Genomic DNA, 26,170 nt, shown 5'->3' with positions numbered 1-26,170 from the left:
CAAAGTAGGGTTGCTGGCTGTAGCATTGTTTTTTGGTGAAAGTATATGAACTTTAGCCTGACAAGCCAGACACACATCAAGATGTTTGTACTGGAAACTCAACATTGACAGGGCTCAATCTGAGGGGCGGGATAAACGGTTGTCTTTCAAACTCCCTCTGCACGCGATAGGATAGCGCTACAACCAACCAGAGCAACGAAGGTGAAGTGGAGCTTGTTGAAAGATTAAACATTTGCCGTATCCGGTCGGCAAAACTCCGAACACATCTTCCCTTTTTAAGAATGACTTCAGTGCCGTTCTTTGTTCTTTTCTCAGAGAAAAGCTTAACTCAAAGTCTTCCAGAGTCGCGGTCAAAGCTAATTCGAAAGACCACCGTTCGCCAGTTTCTGTGTTTACTAGTACGCAAGCACAACTCGCCCGTCATTATGTTAAGCCCCGCCCACCGACTCTATACACAATGTGATTGGCCCAACCAAAGTTTGGCGTTTACAGCTCAGAAGTGTATTTAGAGTTGCTAGACGACACTCGCTGCAGATTAGATTTGCTGCCGTTAGGGTGCGTTTAGATTTCTAGGCTATATGAACTTTTCTTTTAAAGAAATAGCTTTTTAAGGACTACAACAAATGGCTGGTAGGGACTACAATGTGACTATAACAAGCTTATTCATGGATTAGTGACATCCCTAACCCTAAAATTGACATAAACCCTGCACCCGGGAACATGCAACAAAGGCCATGTTGAGCAGAGGAAGAGTTGTTGTAGTAGAGCACATTTAGGAGTCTGTCACGTCTGTCTTTTCACATTTATTGCAACACAGTATACGTAACACAAATGCAATAGCATGTCATAAAAGCATGATGAAACTAAACTATACCTGCATCTTTATGCAGTATATATTCTCTGGCTCTGTAGGCATTTTACAACTGTTCCCTTACAAGCAATCTATAGATTATCATGGCAGAATATGCTAATCAATGATTAACCCCACATCAGCTATAAATTCATCAACTAACCATTCAGAAATGTCCAGTTGCATTGTACGTTGTCTCTTTATCTTGAGTCTCTCCATTATTGTCTGACTCCGGTTTGAACATAAAAGTCTGAACAGTTTTAGACCTTTTCAGTGTGCGTTTGCATTATCTTTAATCTTACACACACTAAGAGACATCAGACTTATTTTACATCTTGTAAAAAGGGGCATTATAGGACTCCTTTAAGATTGTATTGGTCAAGTTAATCACAGTACTGATTCCCTACACCAAACACTGATCCCTATAAACCTTCCCTTCACTGTAAACTTTACCAATGAAATTAGCCGCAGGGCAAAAATATAAAGCCTGATTTGGGGACTAAGGGTGCGTTCACACTTGTAGTTCAGTTAGTTTGTTTAGTTTGGTCCGGACCATAAAACAAAAACAAAACAGTCCTGGTCCGCTTAGTGTTCACACTGGCATTTTTAACAGCAAACCTAAAGTTACCGAACCAAAGGCATAGGGAGATGGTCACAACCTGATTGGTCGGCTTATATGACGTAGGAGCAGGGGCGTGGAACTGGGGGGATAAAGGGTACTGAGTAACCAGGGCCCAAGGCAGGGAAGTCCGTTTTCTATACATACACATACATAGTACGGGGGCCCAGCAAGATGGTTTGTACCCAGTGCCCAAAATTTGGTGCTACGCCCCTGCGTAGGAGCTTGCTTACCGAACATTCAAAACAATGCTGTGTGCTGGATTAAACGCCATCATTTTATGCGTGTATATATTTTTTATTATTTTTACCTGCTGAGAACTCATGAAGAGCTCATAAAATGTTCAAAACATCCAAAACAGCAGCAGGATTTCCTCTGTTGTGCAGAAAAGAGACTGCCGTTCTGTCATCTGTACCTGCTAATAATGGGCAACGCAGGTCCTTTGATGAGAAGAGCCAGGTATGCTTTTTGTGCGTTTTTTCTAGCATTTTCGAAACATGCTCGTCGGACCAAATATTGATGAGGCACTTCCTCTTTGCTCTACGTTTGCCCTCTAACGTTAACGTTATTCATTTTGGATACACCGATCTTTCCGCGTCGTCAAATCAGCTGACTATGCGTCGCATCTTGTGACATTACGTATTGTTTTTGGTCCGTTTACATGTCTTTGGTCCGTGTTGCGTTCATATATCAATCGAACCGCACCAGAGTTCGTTCAGAAGTGGACCGAGACCCATCTTTTTAGCGGTCTCAGTCCGCTTCTTTGCTGCGCACCAGGGTTCGGATGGCAGCGTTCACATATGTTCAAATGAACCTTACTAAACGAGCAACCGCACCAGGGTTCATTTTAATCGAACCAAACATGACAAGTGTGAACGCACCCAAGGGTGTAGAGTTACATTCAAGCTATAAGGCATAAATTATTTTCATTCAACAACAACAACAACAACAACAACACAAATGTTTAAATATGTAATTTTGATTATCGAAGAGGTGTTTGAAGGGATACAATTATTGACTGCAAGAGGACTTTGGGAGGTCTGACATAAAAACTTTCTCCTTCAGGCTCTTGTGGTTAATACTTTCCAGAGCCACTTTAATAAAATCATAGACAAGTTCTGCTTCAGTACACCCAGATCCTCATTCACATTTGCATATAATAGCTACACAAATGGTTAGACTTATGTGATTAAATTCTTAAAATGACCCTCAAAATATATTTAATTTATGCTGTTTGACATATAATTCTTCTATTAGTGTTATTAGTGTGGTTTATCCCCTGGAATTACACCAAATTAATACCAAAACCAAATACCCTTCTTAAAAAAACATCTAAAAAAACCTAAACTGGTTTGCTGGTCTAGAGCTAATCTGTTGGCTGGTTTTAGGGGAGTTTGGAGCCCTTTTTAGCTTGACATGCAGGAAAAGAGACTAGCTTAAACCAGCTAAGAGCAGAAAACCGGCTTACATAGGTTGCAGGGTAAGGCTCAACAATATCAGAGAATATCACCCTAAAGCCATTCAGAACAATTGTTATTTATATACTATTGTACTTTATCAATTTTTGAATAATTTATTTTTCATAATTTTAGTATTTTTGTTGTTGTAATTTTGCAATGTGCAATCTAATATTTATGTTTGTATTTTTAGTGTTGTCACATCAATTAATCACGATTAATCGCAACTAACATAAAACACTGTAAAAAAAAAAAAAAAAATGGCTCCAATTGAAAATTTTCTAGTGACTGATCACATCTAAATTGTTCAGTTTTCGCGAATTGAAATTCTGTGAATTGATGCAATGTATAATTCACAGAATTTCAATTCAGCCAATTGAAAAATTTAGATGTGAAAATTTTCAGTTGGAGACATGATTTTTGTGTGTGTGTGTGTGTGTGTGTGTGTGTGTGTGTGTGTGTGTGTGTGTGTGTGTGTGTGTGTATGTGTGTGTGTGTGTGTGTGTGTGTGTGTGTTTTACATTATATATTAGATGCAATTAAGCACTATTTTTTTAATTGAGCTTTATTTAAAATTAAAATCAAATGTTTTTAATAGTTTAATTTTAGTTAATGATAATAACACTGATCAGAATAGCAATCACATAGCAACACTCTGATAACTGCAGCATCATGGTGGTGATGTGGTTGTGAAACAGCATTCAGATTTTGCTCATAAATCTCATTTTTTATTATTTTGAAAGGAAAACGTACTAATCTCTTAAGAGCATAAATGCTTCGCCACACCTTTTGACTTAAAAATTTGCTGCTATAATTTTAGCATTTAATAATGCAGATTTTCCCACATGAATCATAGCACGTGTCTGAGGAATCGGCCTGGTTTTGGGTGTGTTTGATGGGTGTTGTCCATGGTTGTTTGGGTGGAGTACTGAGGGCTACACACGTGCTTTGGGACAACATGTGGCTTTGAATATGTCCCATGGGAAACTGGTGTGAATTGAAGACTGGGTATTTATGGAGGCTTTGGGCACCTGTTCAGCACTTGTGGATTTGCATGAGATAAAAGTAATTTGAAAAAATGATGTACAACCATTTAGTCTCTCCCAAAAAGAAGTCTCTTTTGCTCACCATTTATTTAATCAAAAATATAGAAAAAACAGTAATATTGTGAAATATTGTATTACAATTTAAATATATTTTAAAACTATTATTAATATAATTATAACTAAATAAAGTCAAAACTGTATTTTCAGCATCATTCCACCAGTTTTCAGTGTCACATGATCCTCCAGAGTTCATTTTAATATGCTGATTTGCTAATATGGTGAGTATTATTAGTTGCAAAGACTTGTTTGTGGAAAAAGTGAATATGAATATAAAATTTAAATATATAATTTATAATTATATCTACATTGTTTTAGACCTCTGAAAGCCCCAAAGCACACTTGTGTAATTGTAGCCTACTCACAGAAATATAGGCTATGTGACAACTACAGTCAACTACAGTCAGTCTCATCTCAATGTTTTAATGCTGTAAATGTTATAATTTTCCACATTTCAGTCATTTAAAAAAAATTATTTTATAGCTAGCCTTAAGGTTTTGGCCCACCTAGTCAACACAGCAAGCCCCTGCATTGCAGCTGTGCAAATGTGCTAATACAGCAAACTTACTGACGCTGTAACACTGACACACAAATGAACTGGAATAAGCTTGACTCTGCAAGACTCACATTCCTCTCACTCAAATCCGTAGATAGAGGCAATATTCATTTAGGTGTCAAGAAGCATGCACTTTCACAAGTCTAGTCAGGGGTCTGTTTGCTAAGCAATTTAGAGATTTATGGAAGACAACAGGACTTGGTTGTGTGTAACTATGAACAGGTGTAGAGTAGAGTCTGGAAAGGTGCACATTTTGCTCTGCTCAGCGGTGCTGAGGGATCAGTGCAAGGAGAAAAGACGTGGACACGTGGTTGAGGCAAAAGCCTAAGAGCTGGCTAATGATCTGAGTCTAAAAAAAGACGGGTGACAAACATTTCTGGGTGTGTGGAATGGTGATGTAAACTAGTCAAAAATGTAATACTGCCATATAGTGACCTCAACCCAAACAAAAAGAGAAGTGTTGTATGCATGACTAGGACCTGCCAATATCATTCTCCCACTGATTTCCAGTAGTAACGGTCTGGCAAGAGCTGAAGAATCCCTATTCATGAGAAGTGAAAGGAGCTATTGTTGGACGCCTTTCACATTCCCGTCGAAGGATGTAAAAAGGAAGAGCCAGTGGCAGTAAGTAAGCCGAGAGAAGCCCCTGCCAGCAGAGCTGAGCCAGACGGCCCCGCCCACTTGGTGACTGACCGGTTGCCTGACCAATGAGAGAAGCTGTCAGAATGAAGCGCTCAAAGCAGACCTGCGAGAGAGGGCGGGGCTATGCAAATACAGAGCGGTGCTTTCAGTAGGATAAGAGATGCGCTCCAGCTCTCAGCCATTGGTCGGCTTGAGCGCGTGCAAGACAAAACCGTGTGAGAGACTCCAGTTTGAATTCACCATGGCTTCAAAGTGTCCTAAATGCGAAAAGACTGTGTATTTTGGTAAGTTTACGTTTCTGGTTTATTCTGTAGGCCTACCTCTTTTTCAAACGCATTAACCGTAATGTTTTGGTATGATTAATGACATCCTCGCTGTATAATCAAGGAAAGCTATTATTCGTTTGCACAGGTGTTGATAAAACCGATTTAAACAGCTTAGGGTTTGTCATAGATCTCATTAATCACTCGCCATCAGGAGTTTGGCTTACCGCTTTCCTCTCCAAAATGAAAATAATCTTGAACTTGCTGACGAAGAGATGGGGCGCCTTCCACCAATACATACATGTTGGTGTCCGGTGACTTTTGCAAAGCATTACAGGGACAAATCATGCTTTTTAAGAAAAAAAAAGAAGAAGAAAAAACTGTATTAGATATGCCTATGTTTTTATGAATTACTGTCACACAAAATTAACTTTGTATGAAAAGTAACTAGTTCAAAACAAATAAATTGTCTGTATCCTCTCCCCTTGAACTGATACTTGGCCTGTTCCAATTTAGACTTCTAAATCTATCAATTAAAATCGTCATAATTTATTAAGCTGAAATTCATTGTAACAACTTTTTTTAGTTATTAACTAATTTTACAAATCAGATGCGTTCAAACATTTTATAAATGTCGTTTTATATTTTAAGAAAATGTTTTTATTTATTTAAACATTTTATTTATTGATTTATTTTTATAGCCTACATTTCATTCTTATGTTTATTTAGCCTATTATTTTATTTTTATGTTGAAAAATTGCTAAATCTCACAAATCATGGATGTAAACTGTATTTAGAAATATGCAATGTTGCAAAGACAAGTTATTTTTTGTGGTTGATAATCAACATATTCTATTCACATTTTTTCCCAGACCATTTGTTAAGAAAATGACACATAATTTTTAAGCTTTTCTGGCCGTTCATATTTGTGGAAAGTACCAAACATACAATTAAATATGTGGCTTCAGCATAATGTAACTAAACTTTGTCTGTCAGCTTTTAATTTTCAGACTGCTAAGTGCAATATCAGCCCGTTTATATTCAGGCAATTTATTGACCACTTCTGTAATGCTAATAATAAACAGTTATGTCTAAGTCCTGTCTGCAGTTATGTTACAATTACCCTTTTTCTCTTTCTTTTTAACTAGCGTTATGTTCCAGCTTTTTTTATAAACACTAAAATGAAAACTTGAAAGTTGCTGTAGTTTGCTTATAGACTTGAATGTTTTGTTTAATAATAGTATTGGTGTGGAAGTCTGAGGAGCTGAAAGATCATAATGTTAGTTATGTATGTATATATGATATATTTTATACACACACACACACACACACACACACACACACACACACACACACACACACACACACACCTCAATCCATTTAACGGTTGAATAGCCTCTCTGCACTTGACCTTTTCATCCCTGCTCTCATATTTATAAGGTTATTCATCAGTGCATCAGAGCCTGTGTGGTGGAAACTGAGATGATTATTCAGCTCTTATTTATGTTGTATTAATCTGTGTGTCAACTGAAAAGCAACACAAGACCAATAAAGCTGTCGGTGGTTTTGAATCAATGGTGTGAGTGAGGTGCTGTTATATAAGAGCAAGTGCAGCTCTTTCCATGGATGTGTGTCTAGTGGGTGGGCAGAAATATCTCTTTCTTGAGAGCTGGTTTTGCTTCAGGATCAAGATTTCACATTGAACATCTACAATATTGATATTCTCATCAACCTCATATGCCCAGCAATATGCAAAATTCTAAAAACAAGGGTCAAATACAAAAATGGACTCTCTTGTTTTTAAGGGTTTATTTACCCAAAAATAAAATTCTGTCATCTTTTACGTGCATGTCGTTCCAAACCTGTAAGACTTTCGTGCATCTTCAGAACACAAATGTAGATATTTTTGATGAAATCTGAGAGATTTTTGTACTCTCCATAGACGGTTATGCAAATACCAATTTGACATTTTAAAGTTCTTAAAGAGATTGTAAAACTCATTCATATGAATCGAGCCGTTTAGTCTGAATTTTCTGAAGAAACATGATCACTTTATATGACAAACTTGGGCTTTTATTCACATAAATATTCATCAACTCCCACATCAGTTGTAGTAAATGGAAGCTCAAGCATGCTTGCTTGACATGTGAGAACCAATGAGGTTCATTCTCGTGTTCCGCATCACGTTTGAGCTTCAACAAGAACCAATGAGATCTATTTTTGCGCATCAAGCATGTACAGTTGAACTCCTCAGTCACTGGTCAATGTTCATATGTGAATAAAAGCCTAAATTCTATCTGTTCATCAAATAAAGCGAACGGGTTTCTTCAGAAAATTTTGGACTATTCCGCTCAATTAATATGGATTAGTTTTACGATCTCTTTATGAACTTTTGAAGCGTCAAAGTGGTAGCGGTCTATGGAGAGTGCAGATGGAATGTGTTCACTGGTTTGGATGGTTCACATTTTTCGGTGAACTACCCCTTTAAAACACAGGTTCTTAAAGTCATGATGGCTGGTTTTGATGTAGTATTTGCTCCATTTAGATTTTTTGACCATATGGGAGGAATTGGTGCTGATTTGCACATGTTGCTGACGTCACAGCCAGTTCTAGTGGTTCATGATGCCATAGTGCAGAAGAAAGAACAATGCAGGGTTTCACCCAAGACCTCAGTTTACGTCAAGAGGGAGCTGGTTGAGATGCGGGTGACTGTGCTTTTATTAGAATCGCGTTGAAGCCAAGATGCATTCCATACAGCTGTGGAAGAACAGGGGTGCGGTTCTCCTCTTTTGGTCCTCAGTCAGTGCTTTCCTCTGAATATGAAAATGTCACCGAGTGGAATATTTGAGGGTGAAGGTGAAGGCTGCATCCAAATCCACAGTCTAGACATAATGAGTGGAAAACATTAACAAGGCTCTATCAAAAATAATATAAATATTTATTATTATTATTATTTAACAATATTCAATTTATTTATCATAGTTTATATTCAATACAAAATGTGAGATACAAATAATTAAGATAAAGATCAGTATTATCAAATTTCTCTTTTGTGTGCAAATGCAGCTGCTCCAGATGGTATTTCCAAATTGAGTTTGTGGGAGTCAGTGCATGTGTTCCTGTAAATTCTTTTCGGACTATATCCTGTTTCAAACCTAAATGGTAAGCCACTGTATTGAGTGGAAACATTGCAAACTTTTGGTTGAACCTTCATTCCTTTATTAAACAGCTGTTAGCAGATGCTGTGGGTTTTCTTGCACAAGAGTAAGCACAGAAGTGTTGTTTTTTTGCGTGCACGTGACGCAATAAAAAAATGGAAGGAACATCTGAATCTGTATATTCTGCAAAATATGATCTGCTTTATATCCATTTCCAGATCTGTACACACCTTTTGGAAGCAATTATGCCTAAAAACAAAATCAGTATTTTTGGTAAACCCTGCAACAATTCTTTTACATTTATAATGGTATATTCACATATTAATGGTATTTCATATGTGGTATTAAATTATTAGTGGTAGACAGAGCTCACTTGCATCGTATCAAAAGGACGACCGATGTAAGAATCTGGATTCTGCTGCCTTCACTTTCCCCCAACCTTTCATATTTTTCACTGTTCTCCTTCTTGAATTGAAGTTAAGAATGCTTTTTTTTTTTCTTAGATGCCAGTTACATCTAAATGCGATAGGGCATCTCTATCATGTCATTCTTTGGTTTTAGATACTGACAGAACTCATTGTCCTCCTGTTATCCATACCACACTGTTTTTACCCTCACTTTTCCTTTTTAGTTTTTCTTTCTCTGTCCCTAACTCTCACTATCTCTCTCATGTACTTTTACTGGCTGTGCCCATAAAACCCTGTGTTTTCCAAATGGCTACCACACAATCTGCAGAATCTGTTACATAATGCCACTTTTTGCCTAATGTTTAGGAGCATTGCATAATCTTGGGAGACAGAATTGGGGGCCATTCTCCTTCTCTGTCAGGATTCCTTGCAAGCACGAAACTCAACCATAGTTACAAGATGGTGTGGGTTTTTTTTTTTTTTTGGGGGGGGGGGGGGTTGCGCTTCTTGCAAGGTTGGAAAGAAGAAAGACCCAAGCCATCATGTAATTATACTTGTTTTATAGGACTAGTCTTTAAACTCACATTATTCTGATTCGACCTACCCGAAGGCCCTTAATTTGTCTCCATAAATTTGCTCTACCTGGCAACACATCAAGGGAAATCTAAATGCTGCTCGGTTTTTTTCCCCCTCTAGATTGTTTATAAATCAACCCATAAATGTGTTATTTGAATTTATTGAAATAAAAACATCTGAATTCTAACTGGGCGATTCTTACGAAAATAAATGTCTTGGTCAGATTTCCTCAAACAAAACACAATTATTTGTAGAATAATTCAAATTATGGTTATTTTAGGACTATTATGTTTGTTTGTTTTTTGTATTTTTCTGGGCACTATTTTTATGACAATTAACATTGCCCCCAAATTCTTATTAAAGTAAGACACCCAATGCTTATTAATTTACAATGCTGATTTTGATTACAATTACATTTTTACAGTAAAAATTGTTGTATTTTGTTTACTATTTAAATCAGCATAAATTACAGAAAAGTATAAAGGCAGCCATAGTAAATAGATAAATAAATGTCTTAAACTGAAATTAAAAGATTTTATTTATTATATATTTTTTCATATTATAGTAATAAATACTGTTGGGCCTAATTTTCATGAATAAGTTACAATGCAAAATATGTTTTCTTTTGATTCTGGAATACATGATGATCCTGGCATGTTCATAATAGGTTTCTTGATGTTCACCCAACTGCTGAAATGTGTGCGGAAACTGAGTGAGGCTGAGCTCCACGAGGCAGCATTGATTTGTACTGACAGCCGTGGGCAATGCAGTGTAGCTGCCCAGAGCGTGCAGCTCTCATTCAGGCCAGACAACTGAAAATCAGGAGGCTGCTTAATTTATATCAAGAGGAAACTGAGCTAGACTGAAGAGGCAGACATCTCGCCGTGCCTTGCGTCATCAAGGCCACATCTGTGCAGCATGGCCCTAAACCACACCCAGCCTTTCCGCACTACTGTAAGGAAATTCACAAGCCGCTGCAAATTGGAAAGCCAAGCATGCAATCAGACGCCTATTTGAGATTTGTTTGGAGAAGGAACTGCCTTTCAGGAGTTGATGGTGGGCAGGGTCTCAAAGAAAGGCACTGTTTGACATCATAGAAAAGTAGGGTCATTAACAGAGCTAGGCCTATATGATTTGAGCGCAGAGCATGTGTGCTATTTATAGTCTGAAAAAGCTGAGGATCATGGGAACTAACCACAGCAATCACCTCCCTGCTTATAGGAGCCAGGAAGTGCACGTAATGATTATGTGTACATTTGAGCAAGAATCCAGTTTTATCTTAGTTTGACTATGGCCTGCAGGCCCTCAGGTGCAAGGCTGTAGCGGGTCAGGCTGTAATCAGTGACTCGAAGCGAAGCGCCATGTTGGACCCAGATGGCGCGCATGTTGCTTTTGCAGCATGAGAGGAAACCGTCAGAGAGTGAACGGTATTACAGTAGTGATCTCTCTCTCTCTATCTCTATCTCTATCTCTATCTCTGAACAGATGGGTCTCCACATTAATGGTTGATGAAGAGGACACAAGTTTCTGTCCATGCTTTTCAAATTGATTTCCATGTATATGACCACAGTGAGTAGTCAGATATATAACACGTCATTTTGCCCATCATTTGAATCCTAATTGGTTAGAGACTTGCGATTACAATTCAGAGTGAATGTCTATAGCCAGTGCCATTAAATACTTGTTTGTTTATATTCTTTTGTTATATATTGTTGCGCTTTTTTCGTTCTATAAAATACATTTTTAACGTATGAAGTCTCTGCTGAGAATGATGGAGTAGGTTTCAGAGTGCATTCCTGCTGTGTCGCCCGTAGGGGATTCAGCTGTGTAAATGTTGTTGGGGCCTAGTGCTGTTTATTTGTGATTACATCTCAGGACGGGTCAACAGCATATAACAGACCTTCCTTATCATTCTCTCTTTGTATTTAGTGCAGGACTGAGCAATGGATATAACAATTACTTACTTGCTTTGTGTCGTCCCAAACCCGTAAAAGACTTTCATTCATCTTCAGAACATGAATGAAGATCTTTTTGAGGAAATCTGAGAGCTTTCTGCCCCTCCATAGACAGCTATGCAACTACTTTGACGCTTCAAAAAGTTCATAAAGGGATTGTAAAATGAATCCATTTGAATTTCGATCACTTTATATGGGGATGAACAGATTTAATTTAGGCTCTTATTCACATCAGCAGACATAAACAGAAGCTCAAACGTACTGAATTTTGGACTAAACTGCTCAATTAATATGGATTAGTTTTACAATCTCTTTATGAGCTTTTAGAAGTGTCAAAGTGGTAGACAGCCAATAGAGCGATAGAAAGCTTAGATTTAATCAAAAATATCTTTATTTGTGTTCTGAAGATGAACAAAAATCTTACAGGTTTTGAACAGCATGAGGGTGAGTAATTAATGTCAATACATTTTTCTGGGTGAACCAACAATTAAGTTTGTGTCTTCGTAATCTTTAATCTAAAAGAATAACATATTGCACCAGTGTGTTTTTAATTTCAATAAATAAAAGTATGTAATAAAAAAATAAGTATGCAATATCAAGCATAACTAACTGTTTTTGTACAGCTAAAAAAACTGATAGTGGCTGAAAGAAGAAGCCTTGTAGGTTAAAAATGGCCATGCCCGCTCTCATGTTAAAAATAATGTGGATAAACCTTCTGTTTTTGACTACATCCTTGTACTGAACTAGCTTGAACCCAGCTTCTTGACCCTTAGCTAAATCCCACCTTAAAACTATTTATTGAAGCCTTTGCCTTGTGGGACATATAGCGTTTGTCCAGATTTCAAGTCCTGTTATGTGGTCTGTTCTCCTCTCCTCTTCTATTACATCTTGTCATTGAATTTTATTATTGATAGTTAAAGCAAAGCATAAAAATAAATAATAATAATAATAAAACAATTACTAACATTTTCCCTCCGTCATTTTAATGGAAAATAATTAATTTTCAAATTTTAGTCTATGGATGGTTGGAACATTTGGATGGTTTTAAAATTGTTGTCAGGTATTTTGTGATGGAGACAGAAGGTACCCAGAGGGGATAAAAGTAGTATTTCTTCAGTTCATCTCACAGCTTTCTTAACATTATATGTTCTGTAAAGCTTATCTGACCATTCTCTCCACCCCTTGCTAGTCTTCTGAAATAATAGAGGCTCTCATGGCTTGAGATTTCTGGTAGAGAAGGACTTTTTGAGAACCTCTTCTATTCTGGAACGACCCCAGGATATTGCACATGTCATGTTTACAGAAAAACTAATTTATGCAACATCAGGTTCATAAATCTTGCTCTGTATTGTTGACTTCATTAAATCTCATATGACTCTCATTGTGTAGAGAGAGTTGTTTGTTGTGACTGATTTGCCTTTGAAATGATGGCTGACTGCATATTGTAGCTCCATTAGCCCACATCCAAACCTGCATCTGTTTTGCTGAGATGGCACATGCTCATTCATGTGAAGTTGCTGAGGGTTTCTTTTACCCTCCCTTTGCGCCCCAGCCAGAACACATTAAACAAACCTCTGTGTTGCTCATGGATCAGTTCACCCGGTGTTAGAAGAGTTATCATCTGATTTAATGGGGTAAATGAGAGAAAACACGAGTGAAATCTAATGACTCACGGGCGATGTTGCCTCTATAGACAGCAGGACTAAAGAGATTACCTCTGCAGCTCAAAACAAAGCAATATGCTGCTTATCTGCGATCAGGTGTACATACTGCACTCTAACCTCTGCTTGTGCTCATTAGAGCTGGACATTGGGAGGTATTGTAGCTTCTCGTATAATCTTACATAACAGTCCATTACGGCTCTCGAGCATCTACGCCTTGCATCCAAGGTAATCTGACTCCCTAATGAAACCCTCTCTGGTCGAATGGATCCCCTCAGGGACGTACGAGATGACAGTGCTGTTAGGATATCGCTATAGCTGTTTCTGTTGGAAAGCAGAAACCATAGGCTTGCAATTTTTTCTGTGGACAAAGCTGCTTGTAAATATACCACCCAAGACACTGATTTCCTTTGGCCGTAGTAAAAGAATGCGTGTTAGACTGTGACTGGAGGTCGTCCAGGGGTCTATTCAGCTTGATGAGCGATTAGCGATTCCCTCCGCCCATGCAAAACAACACCAATAACTGAAACGGCTCCCCAGCAACCTCACATTTACAACAGCAGAAGTCCTTTCAATGGCAGCTCTGAACTTCATCAACCACCACGTACACGCACTTATCTCTGTTATAGTACTCACTGGCATTGGCTTCTTCCCGTGGGGACGTTCTCTCTACACCCAGTTGGGCCATTGACTGTGAAATCTCACTTATCTTGGATTAGCCTCCAGCTGTAATATGAGTGATTTATACTGTCTAGGCCTCTGTCTCTCCAGCGTGAGCTAAGAATTAATTTATAGGGTTATGTTTATATAGTACTCAATGCTGCAGTACATGATACATAAATAGCCAGTGTTCAAAATTCCTTACCTTAGCCCGATTCAAAACGGTAAACTTGTACTGATTTGTTATAATTTGAGTGGTACTGGTGGATTTACTTTGCATCATTGCGTCACATCAATATGAAGAAGGAGTCCGGCTAGTAGAATAATTGCATGTGAGGATGCTGCAGGTGGCGGATCATTTATAGCCTTTTCTCACAGGGGCTGAAATAATAATAACGTATAGTTTTGATGGCGGATTGTAATCCAGAAAGGCCCAAATTACATCATCAGTGACAACTGGAGATTCACCCGAAGTCAAAAGCAAAAGATTAGACTGTATGGAAACTTAAATTTACAGGTAATGCTAATACTCACTAAATACACCTCACTTAATGCTAAGGCTGTTAACATTTAACAATTTGAGAACAAATTATAAGAATAATTTCATGGATTGATGTGATATGAGTTAAGCGATCTTTAGATTTAATCATCGTTGGTAGCGGGATTTATTGTAATGCTTTTTTTTTTCAGTTGGTCAGAACAAAAGTGGCAGACATGTTACTTCTTCAGATGGCATTTTGCAGGGAAAATTCTTATTTTGGTCATACTTCCAAGATGTAGAATCTGTGATATCAAAGTACACTAAAAAGTACACCGGTGCGATGACTGACAGCAAGCCATGCAGACACCTCAAAACAGTTATGCACCATAAAAACGATCATTCTGCAAATAACTGCAAATGCAGGTTTCAAACAGAGATGGCGACAAAGGCAAAACTTAAAGACAGCAGCTTTAACTTCTAAGCTTTAAAAATTCAAAACCCCTAACTGTATATTATATTTCTGCATGAAATCATGATGCTAGTTATTTATATCAATGTCCTCCGGACATCAATGAGGCTTTTCACATTTGAAATAGTTACCCTGCATGATTTGAAACCCCGGGTAAACTGTTGTCTTTATTCACGTTTCAGTGCTGGGGTTAACGGTTAATCCTGGGTATTCTGACTGTTTATATGCATTGCACATTGTTTCCATGACCGCCCAAAGCTTGTGAATATAAGGCACACAGTCGGTTGTCGGTTGCTATCTAGTTGTAACATTCTAATGCTAAAGTGTGAAATGCTCCCTTACTCGGGGTTAAAAGCAGTTTAGAATAGTGATAACCCGGGTTAAGTGCAGTTTGAAAAGCCCTAATGATTCCTCAAATAGTGTCTGCGTAAGATAAGTTGTGCTACTACTTTCAATCAAATTGAAAAGTAAAGTTTATCTGATGTAAAATAAGATATGAAAAAATCCCTCAGACTTAAGGAGGGACACAATTCATAGAGACCAGAACTTGAGGGTGAACTAATTTGACTCACAGAGAAGTTATTTTCGTTACTTTAGCTGTATAAAATCTCCTCCCCTGATGGTGAAACTGATCTCTGCTGTACTGACCTAGACCCCCCGAGAGACGGACTAAGAGGGTTGCAAAACTGACAGAACAAAAACAATGCTTTTCCAGGCGGGAAAGCAAGGAAGGAGAGGAAAACAGGAGGAAATGAACTTTTCTCTCTAGCCGATTGTGCCCCTTTTTGATAAGCAAAGGTGTTTCCTCCAGAGTGAGAGGATTTTCCCAGAAGGCCAGTGTTATGCATTGTCTTGAGAGCGAGGTATATAAATGGAAAGAGTAATATTAGGTCTGGGGAAGTGTCCTGGGAATATAATGAAGAAACAGGACAGGAGGGGAAATGGAGAAGTGGGTCTAGATGTCGTCACTTCCTGTCCGGCTGTAATTATCCCCCCTGCCACTGCATTTCCTTGTATTGCTTGTCAAAACGTCTCTGCTTAAGAATAAAATGCTGTGACCCCTCATCAGGAGGACAGTGCTTTTCATTGTTTTTGATATATATGATCTCACATTGATTGTCAAAGTGAAAATCCACAGACCAGCACACATCCTTAAAACATAACGCTAGCCTAGATCTGAAAACTATACAAATCCATCATTAATAATGCTGTGTGGAGACTCTCGCTTACTGTTGTCTTCACAACAGGGAGAGGCTTTGAGGAAATTCACTACATACTTTGGTACATACTTTTAGGATCTCAGAAAATTCCAATGCACATTCATAGCTAATCATCAGCATCAAAATCTTTACCCTATATTTAAAAAATCCTAACTATGTTTAGATGAGATGTTACAGGCAGGTTCACTATCAGCAGAAACACAATATTATCACAATATTACACATAGAATGCCTTCAAAATTAAATACTTTTTAAATAAGTACTTAACCATTTTAAAATGTGATATCTATGGTATGAATGTAATCCGGACATTCATTGTATCATCATGTGGCCTGCTGGTGAGTTACCTCACTTCACTTCCATTTACAGTCATCTTCTGTTGCTTCATGGGATAGTAAAATGTCTGTTGGATGTGCACTTCAGAATCTCACCAGTAGTAGTGGTACTGTTTTATGAATAATATAAATTCGGACTTTATGTACCACTTATTTTTCATCTACTATATAGTAGAAAAGAATGCATTAGATGCAGCCATAGTCTATTATAAAGACCAAAGCAATAGCAAAGCAAAGACTCAAGAATATATTGCATATGAATGTAACAAGTAACGCCTATATACAAGGTTGCGCGCAAATTATGTGTCTCGCATGTTTGCTAAGACAAGCATCAGTGTTATTTCTACTCTGAGTTGGATTTGAACAAGCACATAACCCCAAGTTTTACCCATTAGTGTTATGTACATAAAAAATGGGGGGAAAATACCATAGCAATGCCTCAATTGCAGTTTTCTAATAATTACAGTGACTTGGCAACCACTGACCAACCCTAGTATTGGGCAAGGATTTCATGTGCAAACTCAAATTTTCTTCTCAAAAAGGGTAAAAATCTTTTTTCTCTCTCTCTCTCTTTTTCATCTCCCAGCTGAGAAGGTGTCATCACTGGGGAAGGACTGGCACAAGTTCTGTCTGAAGTGTGAGCGCTGCAGTAAGACCTTGACAGCGGGTGGCCATGCTGAGGTAAGACTCACTACTAGATCACATACTACCTCTCTCAAACAGCTGAGTATTGACTTTATGACACTTCACGTTTCCATCAGAGGATCGGTGGTCTAATTGAAGAGTCCAGCACCAGGACTGAGGCCTGTCACGTGGCATTGTGTGTGTTTGGGGGGTTAGTGTTGGGTGACATAAAACATTTTAAGACGTAAATATGTTGCAATCATAAAAATACACAGGAAAACCACACCGTCCCAAGGCCTACGCCATGCTACAACAAGCATTTTATTCTGTTTTGGAAAGCTGTTGTAGTCATTTTTCATGATGCTCGTCTTCAGTGATTTGTTGAAAGCTTACTGGCCAGCTTTGTGTGCATGACTGTGAGCCAAATGAAATTCTCCATGACCTTTCCAGCATCCTATTACATCACACCGTGATGACCGTGTCTAGATCGTAATGGCAGCAGAGGGCAAAGGACAGGGCTGTGATGTTTTAGAGCCAGAGGAATCGTCGTCGTCATCATCATTCAGTCATCATGTTGCATTGAGTCTGTATTTCACAAGGATAAGAGTAGGAAACACCTGAGTGTTACATTTACTCCAGGATGAGTCACAAATAGAAGAAATGCTCTCTGTAATATCTTAGCATATTAAAGCAGCACTAGGTAACTTTTCAACCTTCATAATATATTTTCAAGACTATTGCGATGATACAGCGACTTACAATAGGTTGAATGACACGTCTGCCATAGCTTGACGTGGTCTGTATCGTGTTTAATCGTACTTTTAAACTTCGGGTTTCGGGTAGTAACCCGAGAAAAAAAAGAACTACAAAATTCGACTGCTTTACGGCATATACGTCACTTCCACCAACACACACACTTCCTTAAATTCGGACGTGCGAGCCCAACTTTGTTTGTCGGATAATATAGTCATGTCCGAAGCAGCACAGACAAATAAGAAAGAAAAGGTTTTGTTGGAGGAAAGCAATAAGAGGAAACGAAAAAGTGATGGGATTAAAGGCAGGACGAGGATCAACATTGGACCAGCGTTTGCTCGTCGGCGTGAGCTGAAGGAGGCGTGCCCGACCGATGCTGTCATGCTTGTTACGGTGATTACCTACCACTCAAACATTGAACTGAAGTATCATATAGATTCTGTAAAACGGTAACCAATAGACTACTATAATGACGCTGGCTTGTAAACGTGAGCATCGTGATTATTTGGCATTTGAAAAAAATAAAACCCATGGAATTATATTCATATGACATGCTGAAACAAATGCCACTGACTACCTGGGATGAAGACATTTCACACGCGCCGCCAGAAGAACATCTGCATGTGAACTCCTCCTGCAGTGTTCAGGGGAACTGTTAGTGCTGCACCAACCCGCGGGGCCGCTTTTATGAAGTTATTTGGCCGCCCCGCACCACTGTATATATTTTTACAACCCGCCCCGCTCCCGCGACCATTAAATAGACATACGGGGTCCGCGGGTTATGAGACGACCCGCGCATTACTAGTTCAGGGCTATCAGGGTTGTCATGTCAACAAATCACGTGCGATGGCATCCCCTGTTGTAGGATGACAGCTTACGACAGTAGTTGAGGACATAATTTTTTCCCAACTGTAGGGGGACCCCGAGAGCAAAAGTTGCCAAGTGCTGCTTTAACATCCTCACCACTCAGCCAAATCTGGAAATTTTATTAAATTCATGAAATTAAATTATATAATACACACACATACACATACACACACACAGAATAGGAAGAATATCGAAAACTTTAGGAAACAGCTGATCATCAGCACCAAGGTCGCATTACAATAACACACTAGTAAAATATCGTCTAATTATCATTATCGAGAAATTCCAAGAAAATAGAGATATCATTTTTTGTCAATATCACACACCCCCATCACATATACATTTCTCTTTAAGACCATTGATTGAACAAATACTCACCCTGTGGATAACCCCTTAGTGTCCTCAATGGATTCTGGCAGGGTACAGTGAGAAGATTTATAGGAATAGGGGTGGTAAGTAGCAGAAAGGGCCTTTGGATTCAGTTACCATGATGTGATTCTTGTTTCTGGGAAAAGTGTGGGTTGGTAAGCTGCTATATGACCGGTGAGAGTTGGCCAGTGAGATGTAGTGGGAGCCAGTGTACTAAGTGTTGTATCTGACTTTCGACATCACACCCACACCCAATTCACTGTCTAACGCATAATGCAGACAAAAATGTTACGAGATTTCTCAAAATGCAAAAAAAACGATCTTGATTGGCAATTTACATGAGTCAAGGGGTGTAAAACTGAGGCTCGTTTACACCTGGTATTAAAATGCGTATTGGTTGATCGGCTCAGAAGTAGACGAGGAAAAACACACAACCGATATGCCTGGTGTTTTAAGCCCCGTCCACTTGGAGACATGTTTTGCTGTAAACATAAAAATGTTGTATCATATCAGTGTTTTGTCCAAATGGATCCGCCATTTTGAGAGTCTGAAACCAGTAAACACAATTTTGCCTCACTTCTGACTGTTGTTGTACCCCTTCTAGCCACAACTCTTCTTCTCTTTTTTTAGTGCCTTTCTGTGACAGAATTATAGCGCCACTTACTGGTCTGTACATTGTGAGTATGTGTTAGAAATCAGGAATGGTGAGAGAACATTGTGTTTGGTACTTTTTTAGTATTCAAACCAAGCTTGGGTCTTCAGTCGACAAAGATTAAATCCTGTCTGGCTAGCACGCTTCCCATAATGTTTATGCATTAGATCAGGAGGTGGAGAGCAGGTGATCTTTTGTTGCTGTTCGAAAACGCATTCGACCACATGAGTGTTTACACTATGAACGCAATCCATAAATGTGTTTTCAGTCACCTTTGGAAGTGGGCAAAGGTGGACAAGCTCAAATTATGTTAACCCTGTTTACACTGCATCAAGGATCGGCTCTGAGCCCCTTCTTATTTCGGTGGTGATGGACAGGCTGACAGATTAGGTCCAACAGGAATCTCCATGGACTATGATGTTTGCGGATGACATTGTAATCTGTAGTGAGAGCAGGGAGCAGGTGGAGGAAAGTCTAGAGAGGTGGAGGTCTTCTGAGAAGAGAAATGAAGGTTAGTCACAGCAAGACAGAATACATGTGTGAATGAGAGAGAACCAAGTGGAACTGTGAGGTTACAGGGAGAAGAGGTAAAGAAGGTGCATGAATTTAAGTACTTGGGGTAAACAGTCCAGAGGAATGGGGAGTGTGGAAAAGAGGTGAAAAAGCATGTGCAGGCAGGTTGGAATGGGTGGAGAAAAGTGTCAGGTCTGTTGTGTGATAAAAGTGTACCAGCAAGAATGAAAGGAAATGTATACAGGACGGTAGTGAGACCAGCGATGTTTTATGGGTTGGAGACAGTTGCACTGAGGAAAAGACAGGAGGAAGAGCTAGAGGTAGCAGAGCTGAAGATGTTGAGGTTCTCTTTGGGAGTGACGAGGATGGATAGGCTCAGGAATGAGTACATCAGAGGGACAGCACATGTGAGAAGTTTTGGAGACAAAGTTAGAGAGGCCAGGTTGAGATGGTTTGGACATGTTCAGAGGAGGGAGAGTGAATATATCGGTAAAAGGATGCTGAGGTTAGAGCTTTCAGGCAGGAGGCCAAGAGGAAGACCAAAGAGGAGGTTTATGGATGTAGTGAAGGAGGACATAAAGGTATTCGTTCTGAGAGAAGAGGATTCAGAGGATAGGACTAGATGGAGGCAGATGATTGACCAGATGTGGGTGAGCTGAAGTGATATGAACCAGACCAATTTGTCAATGCAGAGTTACTCGATGTAGTCATTTCTAATAGGAGTGCAGATAGTGAAGCTCACGTGATCTGCCATTGGAGATTGCAGTCAGAGTTTGATTGCCTGCTGGCAAATTAAAGCAATTAAATCAATGTCAGTGTAACAGCACCTTCGGAGTCTAAAGACTCTTTTTCAATCTGCCATGAAACCGAACGGTCATGTTTTGCTATAGTTAGTGGTTACACTGAAGAAGTGGTCATTGATGTTTGTAATGGTCATTTAATCTTTTAGAAACGTCATAGCACATAGAAAGTGTTGGTAAAGTCCTTAAATTCCCTCCTTGTTTTCTGGCTGGGCTACTACTTTAGGGTCCTGATTGATCTACACCAACTAGTCAGCCAGTGTAGCTTTTTTGCCTTTTTTAGGAGCATTGATATGTTACAACGTCATTAAGTTTTCTGTCATGGGAATTGAGGTGGGAAGGTGTCTGCCTAGTCTTTGTTGGAATGTGGGGCTCATTACACCCCCCTACCCCACCCCCTCCTGCATACTTCTGTACTGGCATATGGCCACTATTCTCTGCCCCTTCCGTTCCTTTATCCTGACCTGCGCAGCTGTAACGGTCACACAGTTGCCGTCTGACGGTTCCCATGACAACCTTTTCCCGCCATGGCCCTCACCAAAGTGCTCTGGGAGTGACTTCCATTGAAGAATGTTCTGACCACGTCCTTCCATGTACACACACACAGATGCAGTCAAAGCACACAAATACACACAGAGAGAAACGTTTGGGTGTCCTTATTTATCAACGTGTAATAGTAACTGTTTTGAGTTATCAGGGTGTGGACGCCAAGATAAGTACCATCTGTGGCATTTAGACATTGAGGATAGTATACAAGCAGCAAATTATGCCAGCAAACACCCACTCATTCTATTGTAGAGTCTTTTGATGGATTTGAAGGAATTTGAGCCTGAAATGACAGCTGTTTTTTTTTTTTTAATTATTACTGTTTTACATCCTCACAGCATGATGGGAAACCATACTGCCACAAACCATGCTATGCTGCCCTCTTTGGGCCAAAAGGTGAGAGAACACACGCAGCATTTCAAGTCAAAGTCCTGTGACATCAACATACAGTAAACCTTATTCACAGCAGCGCCATCTTTGATTTTTAATGGGAATGAAAGCGAGGCTATGAGGGATAGACCTACATCTTTTCAGTGGGTTGTGCAGTTATTTAATGTTTTTGAATTGACACCAAATATATCTTTCCAAGAAGTTTCAGTAGACAAAAAAAAAAAAACTCCCCACAACATGAGCTGTGAAAAATGATAAGTAATCAAGGAGCGTTTTATATAGCTTTTTACAGCAGATGCCATTAAAACACGGCAAGTCTATCCCTCACACCTTCGCATTCACATCTGTTATGGCGCTGCTCTGAATAAGGTCTATTGACATGAAACTAACTGTTCTGATCTCTGCCCATTTTTATATGGTATATTGGGTTATGAATTACATTTTTGCATATAAAACATTGCTATCATGAATGTAAAGAATGCCCTCTGCTTAGGAATGTTCTTGTTTTGAGAGAGGATTCACTGGCAACACTTTACAATAAGGATCAATGTTCTGTTAGATTATCTACTATTGTTTATTGTATATGTACATGGTACATTTAATTAAGTGGAAATTCCTATAACATAGAATTGTTCGGTAATACCTAATGCATTAGCTAGTTTTAAGGAACTTAATCGTATGAAACATTTCCTATCGTGAATTTCGCATGATAGTGGGATATTTTCAAGAAATTCTGGTTAATATGTAGGTGTGAACATCGGGGGTGCAGGATCATATGTGTACGAGAATCCTGCCAACGCTTCCCCACCCACATCCGCTGTGGACTCCGCACCCAAACCTCAGGAGAAATGGGTCCCAGTATCTTCAAGGCCGCCATCTAAAGGTACAAACAGCAGTAGCAATTCACAGCAACTGACTTATTCTAAACTGCACAGGCTGAATGTGTAAAACTGTCAATGACAGACTATCGCTGAATTCTCGAGATTGCCCACAAAAGGCCACAACATAGAGGTTGTGTGCATCTTCCTTTAGCTACAAATAATTGTGTTCTATTTTGCAGTATGACAAATTACAAAGTGTTTATTTGGATCATAGAGTGCATGCACCTCTCATTTCAGCTGGAAGCATCACCACCTTCTCTGGGGAAGCAAACTTGTGTCCCAGATGCAACAAGAAGGTTTATTTTGGTAGGCTTCTCTTTGTCCTAATAGCACTTCATACTTAATTTTAATTACAAGGAATTCATAACAGGAAATGTAATGGAGCTGGCAGAATAACATTTCCTTTTACGTTCTTATGGCAGCTGAGAAGGTGACATCACTGGGGAAGGACTGGCATCGTCCGTGCCTGCGCTGTGAAAGATGTAAAAAGACCCTGTCAGCAGGCAGCCATGCAGAGGTGAGAGAAAAATAAAGGTTGCTTATAGTACAAGCGCACAGATGGCTGCAATGATGATTTTATTAATTCTGTCCATGTAAAAGAGGCTAATGAAGAATCATTTTTACATTAGAAATCTTGAATAAACCGCAGGGCATCTGTGGGTCATTTGGTAATAAATCAGTTTGCTGGAAATTAAGGCCATTCAAATTCCAAACCTGTACGAGTCTCTTTCTTCTGTTGAACACAAAAAAAGATAATTTAAAGAATGTTTGTAATCAAACAGTTGACGGTAGCCATTGACTTCCACAGTAGGAAAAAAATCAGTGGCTTAAGTCAACTGTTTGATTACCAACATTCTTTAAAATATCTTTTTTTTTGTTCATCAGAAGAAAAAGAGGGTCATTACCATTGGGAGTAAGGCTGTACAATTAATCACAATCTCATTATGCAAAAATAATATTAGTTTTGTATAAACTTTCCTGTGTCTCGATAGAAGCCAAAGAATTGTTTTCATGACATGCTGTATATGCATGTACACAATACACTTTCTAGCTTAAAAATTGGAACACTTTCTAGCACTTACTAATACATTACAATTTGCAAAAGAAAAAAATGGTATTTAATAATTAACAATGAAAAACAGTATAGCATTGACAAATATTAATACTGTAACAAATGTATTGCTCGTTGTTAATGTTAGTTAATACAACTAATGTTAACAAATGAGACCTTATTGTAAAGTGTTATGAAAAAAATATTGATACCTGAATAAATATTAAATCAGTCGTAAAATGTGTTTTTATGCTTTGTAGCACGATGGCCAGCCCTACTGCCATAAACCATGTTATGCTGTCCTCTTCGGCCCAAAAGGTACCATGAGAGTTTTCAACTCTAGGGGGAGCTATTGCTTAATTTTCTGACAATAATCTGACATTGTTTCAAATGAGCATCACTGTAGTTCTTTATTAGCATGTAAAATATATAGCATATTCTTTATATCTTCATGCTTTCTTAATTTCTTGATAATGTCCAAGTTAAATCAGGATTAGCTGAAATTAGCTATTGACACAGTATGATTGATTCTTTTGGATTTCTAGGTGTCAACACTGGTGGTGTTGGTAGCTACATCTACGACAAGGAGCCCAACACGGAGGCACAGCCTTGAATTTTTTTTTTTTTTTTGTCTTTGAGAAGCCCAACTACACCATGACAACAGCCACTCCCAGTACCTCAAACACTTTCACATATGCCCCACTTCTTGCCTTATCAGGGATAACCTGTGCCAGCTTGGATCTTTCTGCTGAGAAGTGACACCAAATACTACAAGCATGCCTTCAGCTCTAACTGTACCACTCACAGTCCCTTGGACTCTTATTGGTCCACTTGATGGTCCTCTCTCCCTATTCCAACAAGTCCGCAACAAGAGGAAAATTTGAGTTTTGTTACAGACACACGTGATCATCTCTAACTTGTCCTATGATTAATTTAAAGGTCATTTTATTTAATTGTTTACACTATCTTTGTTTGTGTAGTTATTAAAATGTGGCGTATAGCTCCCCTACAAAAGAACAAAACCAAGACTTAACTTTCACAATACTGCATGTACAGTAGGATGTGTGTGTGTGTGTGTGTGTGTGTGTGTGTGTAATGTGTGTTCTAGTAGCAGATAAAACAACAGAAGTTCACTTGGGGATCTTTGTTTTATGCAGAGGAACCAGGCTGTTTGAAAAGCCTGCTGACAGAGAGCTGAATCTCTCCTTAGAGGCTCTGTGCAGGTGCGTTCAGGAGCACATCATCATAAATCTGAAAAAATATTCTCAAACCCAGATTTACTTTTTGGCCACATGGCAACATTCCGGAGTTAAAACATTTTAAGAGAAGGTCTGCAGGATGTACACAGACAGTAAAGTAAAATAGCCAAGCTCTTATTTTTTAAGGGGAGGACAGAAACTGCTCCCAGAGGGCCACCGTCCTGCAGAGTTTAGCTTCATCTCTAATTAAATACACCTGAACCAGCTAATCAAGGTCTTCCAGATTACTAGAAAGGCGGGTGTGTTCGGACAGGATGGAGCTAAATTCTGCAAGCCCTTCAGGAGCAGCCCTGGACACCCCTGATTTATGGTGTAGCTAGTGGAAGTCTACAGGGACAGATGGTGAATGTGCTTGGTGACCAAGTAGAGCTAATATTTCTGATGCCAATTTAGCACTGTTACATAACACATGGAAACCGATTAAGGAAAATATATGAATAATTTTTTTTGTATTGTTTGTGATTGAATATTTAGATGAACCCCAGTTTCTCAAAGTGTTGAAACTGAAGTATTATGTTTCCCATTATTATTATTATTTTTAGTTCTTAGTAAGTTCGACTACATTCTTAACGAATGTGCATTTGTACTCTATGACTGTTATTGTTATAATGATTTTTGCTGTATCAAACCTATTTTCTTTTGAGGAATTTCTTATGCAGAGCCTGCAAATCAAATCCTGCTGCTGCTGTATGTTTAATCCCATATTAAAGTTTAGATAATGCTTTTCCCTCCTCTTGGATTTCTTATTTAAGTTCAGCTGAATGTGACTGCTGTAATTAAACATGCTATAAAAAGACAGGAACAATATGTGAGTGAAAGTAAATTGATATAGATGATCTTGAATGCGCTGCTTTTCATATTTTCCAGTAATCGATTATTTACTCTATCATTAAGTGGATGAGAATTGTGAGTTGTGCTCTAATCCCAAAATAATTTTTGTAACCATTCATTTTCCTTCACATTACAATAAAGGGACGATATTGGGTATTTTTCTTAATCTCCAGTTAAGGCTATATTCAGTCAAATTTAAGCCACCTCACTTTCTGTGTATTG

The 26,170-nt window shown here is 38.7% G+C and overlaps 1 protein-coding gene across 1 annotated transcript; it reads left to right on the top strand.

The window, feature by feature from the left end:
- The first annotated feature begins 5,392 nt into the window (after positions 1-5,392).
- Positions 5,393-25,842, top strand: crip2 (cysteine-rich protein 2). Its single transcript, XM_067455399.1, has 8 exons — positions 5,393-5,511; positions 16,999-17,093; positions 21,875-21,932; positions 22,675-22,809; positions 23,045-23,113; positions 23,230-23,324; positions 24,119-24,176; positions 24,404-25,842. Exons 1-8 carry the CDS (start codon positions 5,469-5,471, stop codon positions 24,469-24,471), a joined length of 621 nt encoding a protein of 206 aa, XP_067311500.1. The 5' UTR covers positions 5,393-5,468; the 3' UTR covers positions 24,472-25,842.
- Positions 25,843-26,170: the final 328 nt, after the last annotated feature.

The sequence above is a fragment of the Pseudorasbora parva genome, chromosome 10 (assembly GCF_024679245.1).
Source record: "Pseudorasbora parva isolate DD20220531a chromosome 10, ASM2467924v1, whole genome shotgun sequence".
NCBI lineage: Eukaryota > Metazoa > Chordata > Actinopteri > Cypriniformes > Gobionidae > Pseudorasbora > Pseudorasbora parva.
The sequence above is the reverse complement of the archived record's forward strand: the minus strand, read 5'-3'. Positions and strand labels throughout refer to the sequence as shown.

Excerpts from the sequence above, each read along its gene's own strand:
- crip2 (XM_067455399.1), top strand. The coding sequence starts at position 5,469 with ATGGCTTCAAAGTGTCCTAAATGCGAAAAGACTGTGTATTTTG. Across the intron at positions 17,094-21,874 it reads CAGCGGGTGGCCATGCTGAG|CATGATGGGAAACCATACTG; the intron begins GTAAGACTCACT and ends ACATCCTCACAG. Across the intron at positions 22,810-23,044 it reads TTCAAGGCCGCCATCTAAAG|CTGGAAGCATCACCACCTTC; the intron begins GTACAAACAGCA and ends CTCTCATTTCAG.